At 35.0% G+C, this 10,461-nt stretch overlaps 1 protein-coding gene across 1 annotated transcript in view; it reads left to right on the top strand.

The window, feature by feature from the left end:
- Positions 1-4,868: 4,868 nt before the first annotated feature.
- Positions 4,869-10,461, top strand: part of LOC107711643 (myosin light chain kinase family member 4-like) — a 15,644-nt gene continuing 10,051 nt past the window's right edge. The window contains exons 1-3 of the mRNA XM_016516646.1: positions 4,869-5,028; positions 9,408-9,495; positions 9,722-10,058. Of these exons, the coding sequence (XP_016372132.1) occupies positions 4,882-5,028; positions 9,408-9,495; positions 9,722-10,058 (572 nt within the window). The 5' untranslated portion in view covers positions 4,869-4,881. The remainder of the gene's footprint in view (positions 5,029-9,407; positions 9,496-9,721; positions 10,059-10,461) is intronic.

Raw genomic sequence — 10,461 nt, 5'->3', positions numbered from 1 at the left:
CTTTTTGAGTCCCAGTACTTTTTTTTTAGCACATTCATGACTCATCCATCTTTCATAGTCACATTTTAGAAGTTCATACCATAGTCCATAAACAAGACATATTTATTTTCTCTATGTATGGAGAGTAGTATTTCAAAACGATGGTCACCACTTGGCCTGCATTTCAGTTCAAACAACTTGTAAAAGTGCATGTAGCATTATATGACCCCTTTAAATTTAAAAGCAGAAAATGACCATCTGACCCCCATAATGCTGCTTATAGCTGCTAACCTCAACGTCAGCATTGACCTGCACCTGCTCACTGACCCAACACACGTAACCATGCACTCACACACACATAATGGTATACATTTCTTACCAATCTGTTCTTGTGTTTAATGGAGTCCAGCAAAAACAACAGACTTTTTTACCATTATATCTAAAGAAAGACGCTATAGACTAGATGGATATAGACTATTAGATGTAGACTATTATCTATGACATTTTCCTCTAAAAACAATATTTAATTGTAAGAACAAATAAAGTTGTCACGTTCAATAAACTATGTCAGTGTTTTCTGTCTGTCTGTGCATTAGTGCAGCGGTTCTCAAACCTGCACTATATCTGACACCCACTTCAGGTCTTGCAGTCTCCACTAATGAGCTGATGAGTTGAATCAGGTGTGACAGATGAGGGAGACATACAAAATGTGCAGGGCTGGGGGTACTCCAGGACAGGTTTGAGAACCACTGCATTAGTGGTTTTCGCTGATTCTTTCTGCAGTTACATTGTTACGCCAGTAGGTGGGGGCAAACTGTCTTTATGTGTGAGATATTCACTCATTCATTCAACTCAAAACGAATTCTGATTCATTATGAAACAAAACTAGTGACTTGCTCAGTTTAAAATTGTGTACCTACTGTTTTTACCATTTCGTTATATGGCACAAATAGTAAGGGTAACAGCTCCAAATTCAACAACTGTCTTTATGAGTGAGTCATTAAATAATTCACTGAGCCGATTTGTTCTGAACTGATTCATTCAGGAATGATACTACCATGTGTTGCTCTGTTATATTATCTGTGTGAATAGTTGAAACTTAGCCTAGCAACCTAGACAAAGTAACAGCAATATTGTCTAAAATGTAAGCTACTCATTATTAACTTAATGTTTATTGAAGTGTTGTATCCAGTGTCATCCACTTCCAGTTATTTTAGTGGTACAAAACAGTCTGTTATGCTGCTTGATATTGCAAACTAGTATATCTGTTATCATTATTATCATTATAAGTTATAATAAACACTCTGGTTTGTAGCACACATAGTTTTATGGTTACTTTCTTATTCTTCCAGTAGGGTTGGGTATCATTTGAATTTGATCAATTCCGATTCCGATTCCGATTCTTTTCGATTCCCAGTTTCGATTCCAATGTGATTAAATAATGATATCAAACATTTATCCTGTGTCTCTTTTTTGCAAACCATTTATTGGAGCTGAATACCATGAACAAAAATCAAACTAAACAAAATCACATGTAATTTATGAATTAATGATTAAATGATTCACTCAATATGTACTTGTTTCATTACTGAATGAATCAGCGTTCTTGAACAAATCTCTTGTATGATTCAAAGACAAATACATTTTAACAGCCCCTTTTCGCCACCTACTGGCGTAACAATGTAATCGATAAATCTTCATTTGAAGTGTCAAATTACTTTCAAAAGGTGATTTACTCTATTTTAATCGCTACCATACACATCATACACACAGTTTAAATCTGAACTATAAACTTTGATGACTTGAGGGTGAGTAATTTATGGGCTAATTTTCATTTTTGGGTGAACTAACCCTTAAATATCCGATTCTGGAATCTGAATCGATTTTCGATTCCCAACCCTATCTTCCTGTCATAGGCCTATATGTAATCTAATATATTAATGAATCGGAAATCGGAACTGGCGTGGTGCAAAACAAGGTGGATAAAAGCAATATCAGTCTAAAAATGTGTGTGTATTAGGATCAGCTGGTCCAGGAAGGCTTTAAAGCCTATTGATTTTTCCTCCAGATTGATTGATTGATTGGTTGGTTGATTTTTAATCTTTTCTCTATTTTCAGCTCAGAAGACAATACCAAGTGTACTGCAGACAAGAAGAGGAAGTGTGCCAAGTCTAATAAAATAGCTGCTGCCCATCCATGTCCTGCATTTCTTAACAACAGAGCCATGGAGGGAGAGGAATCACAGGTCAAGGAGCTTGGCATGGGTGGACTTGCATTTTTTGGCCACCTTGAACGAGTAGAAAGGATGCGTTGCTACTGGGAGCTCAAACATGTCCAACTACAGACTCTGGAGCAGGTAACTCTCCAAAAGAAATGTTAGACACTGACACACATGTTCATCCACATTGCCTTTTGGGGGTTAATTTGAATGAACAGATATTTTGGTTTATAAAAGCAAAAGCTTGTATTGTGTGCCATCTCATATGTATGTATACACTACCGTTCAAAAGTTTGGGGTCAGAAGGTTTTTTTTTTTTTTAAAGAAATAAATACTTGTATTCAGCACGGCATATTAAATTGATCATAAGTGTAAAGACATTTATATTGTTTGAAAATGTTTTAATAAATGCTGTTCTTTTGATTCTTTATTCATCAAAGAATCCTGATAAAATGTATTACTCTTTCCACAAACTTTACGCGGCATATCTGATTTCAACACTGATAATAATAAGAAATGTTTCTTAAGCACTAAATCCGCATATTAGGATGATTTATGAAAGGTCATGTGACACTGAAGACTGGAGTAATGGCTGCTAAAAAAAATCAGGCTTGCCTTCATCAAGTTCGGAGTAAATTACATTTTAAACATATTCAAATAGAAAACAGTTATTTATTTATTGTAATAATATTTCACAATATAATTTTTTTTTGCTGTATTTTTGATTAAATAGATGCAGCCTTGGTGAGCATAAGAGATGTCTTTCAAAAATATTAGGAATCTATCAACCCCAAAAGTTTAAACGGTAGTGTATAAGCCAGAGTAAAAGAGAGAGCTGTTTGTACAGTATATTTTAAGCTAGTTGTGTTGTACTGTTTTAAATATGTCCACAGAGCGGGCTGTATTACCATGAATCAGTCCCATTATAACTGAAGATTTTTTTTTTTTCATATTAGTTTTTGCAAACTGAGGATATTATTGTCTGTGGTATTTGACAGCATACCACAGTTAATTTTAAAATAACTAGAAAATTCTTTCAAGTTAAATTTTCCATTGCAATGCTAATACTTTCTCCGCTTACAGGCTATGCCATACTTCTGGTTATTTTAATAGAGATTGGACATGCACACTTTAACACGCAGTCCAAAATACACATGCCAGCACACCCAAAAACGTTTATCAACTTTCAAAAAAGTAGCAAGGTAATGTATACCATATAGGTGCTGTGGCACTGTGTATGTTTACTGAGCGTCCAGGAGGGGGCGCCAGTTCATGTAATATTTTACTGCATTGCTTGCTGACTCAGTAGGGCTTACAAAACTAACAGTATGTCTTATGACTACACCTGTGACATTTCTTATATTATATCAGTGATATCTGAGACAATTTTATTTATTTTTTTTACAAAATATTTAGTTACTTTTGTCATGGTAGGGCCTTTTACCTTTTACCAAAATATTCAGACTATACAGTACAACCACAAAATGTCACAAATATCTGCAAAGGCTTAAAATATATATATATATATATATATATATATGTGAAAAAATTGAAATAATGAAATGCCTTATCTAAACCCAACTGAAAATCTCTGGAAAATCTTTGGCAATAAAGTTATGGCTAGGAAACCCACCACAGTTACTGAACTATGGAAGAGAGTGGAAGAAGAGTGGCCCTAAGATCACACCAGCGCAGTGTGAAAAACTAGTGATGTTCTGCGGCCGCAGATGTGCTGAAGTCATTCAAAGCGGGGGCCTCTACACTTCCTACTAATTTTTGACAGCGTTAACCCTCCACAATTTTGAGCGATGAAGATAAACAATATTTCAGAAAAAAATATTATTTATAGATTGTTCTCTCATTTTGATCTCCACTGTATGCATATAAATGTACATATAAATTATATACATAATTTTTTTTTCAAAAACACACACATTAATTTTTCATCTTTATTTTCATTTTTAAATTACTTTTTTAGAGTCGATGGAAATTCTTGTTGTTTTGTATTACTGTATGTTTTATATTACTGTGTATTGTGACTGTGTGCCTGATGACCTATAGGATGCAAAGCAAAGTCAGAAAGAAGTGATTACACAGCCTTGGTGTTTTGAATAGCTGTGACTGTGTGTTTGAATGTCAGTGTGCACGTGCGCATATCTCTAGTCTGATTATAGTAGTCACATGTGGAGAATCTATGACAAGTTGCCATTTCTCTTTAAAATGTTCTGGAGTATCAGTGTACCTTAGATATGCTGAGTATGGTGCTCACATGTGGATGTGTCAGATTATACAGACCATGTTTCATTCACCCCATTGTGTGTGTGTGTGAGTGAGCACTTTAAGTGCTGTGTCTAACGTTAAAGGATACATCGAGTTCTGCTAACTGCCCTCCGTTTGCCATGGAGCCAGAGTTCCACCTGTCCACCTCTTGTCTTGCTGACTGACAGATGTTTTGCTCCCTATATGGAAGAGGGGGAGCGTTCTCTCTCCATTCCCCGCATCTCTCCTTTGCTGTGACTGCCCACATTTTGTAATCTGTAGCTTGCCTCTACGGCTCATGTCAACAACAGGACCGGTGTTAAAAGAAAGAGAAAGAGAGACAGACTACTAAGACAAAGTTAAGGAAAGTTCAAAAGAAAAGGTGACGGTTGTGAGGAGACTTGCTTGGTGTGAATGTAGTTGCCATGGAGAATTTCTTGCAGGATAAGGACCTTTGGATTGTGGGAAGTGTGTGTTTGGTTGCATCCATCCTATGGAGACGATTTTGGAATTTATTTACATACAAGAGGAAAAGAGACAGTTCACCAGAAAGTGCGTCTATTGACATTCAGGTACAAACTTATTAATATATTCAAATGTGACTTTTCTTCTTCAAAAACTGACATTACAAATTTAATTTGAGCTAATCCACATGAATTTACATTTACATGTGATTTGAATGGCTAAGCAATGTCTTATAATACATAAAACACTTTTTTTTCACAAGTGGTAAAGTTAAATTAACTTATAAAAACTGTGTATTTATAATATAAAGCTCAAAGGCGTTTCCTGATGGTAATCATGATGTCTTTAAAGAAAGCAAATTTCCAGCTAATGAGCTGTTAAGTATTATATAATGTAGTAATATTGCATAATGTTCTAATGAATGAAAATTAACGAATGTAGTTAATCAAATTTTACAGAGAAAATCTATTTTTTTAGTCTAGGGTTTTTGGGTTATAAACACCTGCAATAGATGGCTTAACCTAGTGATGCACAGAAGAAATAGATTTTAAAGCGAAATATAATGATGTGATTGTGTCCATTTCAAAGATTCCTCTGGGATATATAGAAGTAAATGTGTACATTTTGTTTTAATTCGAAATGGATTATCTGGAAATGCATTATCTAGCACTTTTTCACAAAGCAGTCAGTTTTGATGATACTGATTAGATTTCACAGGTGACTAAACTGAGTGATATATAGAATGCAAGTGCATAATATTTACTTAATATTACAGAATATTTACTTAATTTGATTCATAAATCTTTTTTTCTATGACATGAAAAGGAAATAAGCTATAGGCTTCTTATAGAACAAGTGTTGTAACATTATTAGCACACAACTAGAACATAGTCTGAACATAAAAATCACAGAAAGACTTGTTACTAAGAGCACATAACCCATGTTTTTCGTTATATAGCTATGCTTAATAAATCAATGAATACATTTCTAAATTGTGATAGCAATCTTTTGAAAATTAAATGACCAAACTGCACTGTTAATGTGAAATGCAGCAACTTTATAGAAACTGAATTTTTATAGAAACTTTATAGTTTTATATATACAGTGGGTACGGAAAGTATTCAGACCCCCTTAAATTTTTCACTCTTTGTTATATTGCAGCCATTTGCTAAAATCATTTGTTATTTTTTTTTCCTCATTACTGTACACACAGCACCCCATATTGACAGAAAAACACAGAATTGTTGACATTTTTGCAGATATATTAAAAAAGAAAAACTGAAATATAACATGGTCCTAAGTATTCAGACCCTCTGCTCAGTATTTAGTAGAAGCACCCTTTTGATCTAATACAGCCATGAGTCTTTTTGGGAAAGATGCAACAAGTTCTTCACACCTGGCTTTGGGGATCCTCTGCCATTCCTCCTTGCAGATCCTCTCCAGTTCTGTCAGGTTGGATGGTAACGTCAGTGAACAACGGCTCTGTGTAGTTAATGCTGCTCAATGTGAAAGCACGCAGGTGATGGAGATTTACCGCTGATTACAGAACCAGCTTTACTGATAAGATGCGCGTTAAATATCGCATGCGATTTATCGTGCAGCCCTAATATACAAATATATTTATTATCAATAAACCTAATTTGTTTCAATCTCATTTAAACTAATTGATTATCTCTTGTTCCACAGCTATAGCCATAGTTTAACCATGTTCATACTTTTTAGTTGAATAAATTGTTTATGAACATATTTATGCTGATTCTAAGCTATTTGAATACATGCGTTTAGAAAATATGACTGTTGTATTGTTTTAGACTCAGCACAGCAGCATGAGCTGCATTCATTTGACATGGTTGACATCAAGAGACAGAAGAAAATGAAGATTATCGCTATGTTGATGTAAAACAATTCCAGGGAACCTTTTGGACTAATATAAAATAAGATTTGTTGTAAAATTTAATTTGTTGCACTGTGCAGTACAGTCTTGATGTCTTTAAATTAAGGTTTTTTGCACCTTTATCATGTCATAAAACTTTAATATGGTCAATAAAGACATGTCTTAATATTTAAACAATTTTGCATCTTAAATGTAAAAGTAAATATAGCAAATGTTTACTTGTAAATCTTAGCATCTGTAGGGATGATTAGATATTTTACTGGAAAACAAGACAAAAAATGCAGTGCATTCTCAATATTTAATCCTATTTTATGACAGAAATGATGAAAATTAGTCATGAAATGGAGTCAGGAGGGTCTGTTGGATCCTCTGTAAATGCACATGGGCCAGCTGTTGTCCTGAGTTCATCAGTGTTTCCCTGGGACTCCCTCATGTCAACATGTGTGCACACTCAGCCAGTGCCAACCACACTCTCACTCACATACACTGAGAGAACAGGGGGAGGGATTTGCTCAGTGACTTTCCTGGGATGGCGAGTTTGAAGGGAAAGAGGATGGAATCCATCAGGGAATGGGGGGCATTTTGTTACCTCCCACCCTAAAATATCCTCCTGCGCATGCTCTTTCTATATATGCATACATTGACATAGAGATGCAGCAACACACTCTTATGGATACATACATGTGCACATATATGCACACCCACACCGGTTTTAAAGTTCTCTGCTTACAGTTTCTAGTAAGGATTGCATTGTTGGTGTACAGTTACTGGCGCACCTGTATATTTGTTCTCTCTCACACACGCAAATGAACATTCTCTGGCCAGTGCACACATTTCCATGTGCTTGTGCCAACATGACACATATAACATATTTATAAGGGGATTAGTTTTGAGGCATTAAAGAGGTGATTGACACTCAGTCTCTTCAGGTAGTTAAAGAGGTATTTAACAGCAGTCTGACTTTATGGGCTGTCATCACCTTCAGACTGCTTGTTCTGGGGGCAGGGCTGTTATACTTAATACCCCAAAACACTGTATTAAGTTACATTTTTTAAAACCATGAATTGATATTTCATATGCATACTTGATGTTTCAATCAAGTTCCCACACAGTAGATCTCTGGCAAACAGTTTATGGATGTAGTCTCTGCCCCCTCCTGGTGAATCACATTAACTGTCACAGTTTAAAGGGAAAGTTCACCCAGAAATGAAAATTCTGTCAGCATTTACTTACCCTCAAGTTGTTCCAAACCTGTAATAGTTTCTTTCTTCTGCTGAACACACACACACAAAAAAAATATTTTGAGGAATGTTGGTTACTAATCAGTTTACGGTAGCCATTGACTTTGGTAGCCATTGATTATCATATCATATGATAATGTGTTTTGAAGATCTCTTTGTGAATTTAACTAATTAGCTTACAGTAGCCATTGACTTCGGTAGCCATTGATTATCATATCATATGATAATGTGTTTTTAAGATCTCTTTGTGTATTTCTCTGATGTTTAATAGCATTTGTTGCAGCACTGATGTTTTGACATCTGCTGTGACTGTCAGACAGTTTATACAATCAGTCTGCAGCTGCTAAAGTGCGAATTATGTCTCTGTGTGAGTCCTGTTTATCATTCTACACATATTCTACACGTCATATAATCCCTAGCTCTTTGCCCATCTGTGATCATCTCTTCAGGGCTGTCATATCATGTTCCCCCATTATGTAACACATGCAATGCCATACCCTTCTATTCCATCTCGTTAAATTTCTGTTTGTTTATCAGCCTCTTTCCAAGACATTAAGGAAACATGAGTGCTATATACACTGCCCGTCAAATAATTACGATTTTTAAATATTTCAGAATATATTTGCAAAAATACAATACAAACAGGAAATATTGCAATTCAAAAAAATAACAATTTTCTTTATGTATCCATGTTAAAATGTAATTTATTCTTGTGATGGAAAATATTAATTCTCAGCAGCCATTACTACTGTGTCCCATGATCCTTCAGAAATCATTTTAATATGCTGATTTGATAGTGTAGATTTATGCAAAATCTTTCCAGTGGATAAGTCATGGGTGAGTGACAGTCCCTCTGTCTTCACTGATTGAACCCATGCGTTTCTATAGCAAAACACATTCCAATATAATCATGTATTCATAAATGACACTTCACTCTCCATGTGAGGCTAGATGGTTTTGTAATCAGTAATTAAATCACAAATACACACAGTCAGGCATGTACGTACACAAACACTCTCCATCACACAAAGGAATGTGAGCACTTTTTATATAAGCTCTTGTTGTCAGAACGATGGAGCTCACTTCACATTATCAAGTTCCCATACCAAAGGCACCACCAATCCTCTCGAGATTACTGAATGTTCAGCGGCTAGCTATTAATACATCAGCCAATCAGAAAACAAACTATTACTCCTCCAAGCAATCAACTGTGTGTTTTATTGATGACACTTCATTCGAGACTCTATGCTTATAGATGCTTATACCTTTGTCCAAACACTATTTTGATCATATTTTTTAAATAAAAATCTCTTCGTTCTTTCTCTACTGTTGTTTCTTTTTCTCTCTCTAGTTTAGAGAAAAGGATGGGAAGGAGAAATCTAAAGTGTACCAAAAGGGGTTGAAAACCCAGAAGAAAAAGAAACCACTGGATGCATCAGGTGAGAAAAAAAGAAAACATACAGTAGAGTTTAAAAGCCAGAGATCACATTGAAAATCTAATCTGAATCTGTAAATAAACTGAACGTTTTAGCATTTTTTCTGATTTAAATCAAAGAAAGGTTTGACATAAAACGAAGAAGATATGTTAAAGATTTAATGTCATTATTTTCTTCTGTTTCTACTGTTTTCTTCCTTGTACTAATTTCTTTTCCCCTCCTTTTCAAGACTTAGTCCAGGTTGGTTTTGAAGAAGTGCAGAAGCTCAACCAACAGAACAATCAGCTTTCTCAATGTACGGCAGAGACTGCGCATCTGGATCTTATTGAAGAGGAGCAAGAAGTAGACAAATATAGGGAAAGAAAGGATGACAAACAACAGGCTACAGTGGAAGAAGAGGCAAGAGAGCAAGAAATTGTTGCTGAATTATTTCAGATAAAAGAGGAGGATAAAAAGGAGGAAGAGGAAAAGTTAAAGACACAGGGGACTTTATCTGAAGAAAGCCAACTAGCTGCTCTGAACTCATCTGACCAGACAGATGAAAGCATTACAGTCACACCAGAAAGGTATGTCTGGATATTTTGTTTAGCAAATGACTTTCAGGTATGAGTTTGGTTAAAAACAAGTAAAATGACATTTATTCATTGTAAACACATTACCGCTAAAAAGTTTGGGGACTGTAACTAATAAGTCTCTTATTCTCATGAAGGCTGCATTTATTTGATCAAAAATACATTAAAAACAGAAATATTGTGTACTATAATTACAATTTAACTTTTTCTGTTTGAATATATTCAACGTGATCTCATAATTTGTATGTATTTTACGTAAAATGTGGTACTATAAAACGTACATTTACTTACGTTTTTACAGGCACTAAAACGTACAATACTGACGTATTTTCAGCATCTAAACGTACAAATACTTACGTATTTTCAGCATTTAAACGTACAAAACTGACGTATTGAC

The sequence above is a fragment of the Sinocyclocheilus rhinocerous genome, unplaced genomic scaffold, assembly GCF_001515625.1.
Source record: "Sinocyclocheilus rhinocerous isolate Xijiao unplaced genomic scaffold, SAMN03320098_v1.1 scaffold1169, whole genome shotgun sequence".
Taxonomy (NCBI): domain Eukaryota; kingdom Metazoa; phylum Chordata; class Actinopteri; order Cypriniformes; family Cyprinidae; genus Sinocyclocheilus; species Sinocyclocheilus rhinocerous.
This window is presented reverse-complemented; position numbering and strand designations above follow the sequence as displayed.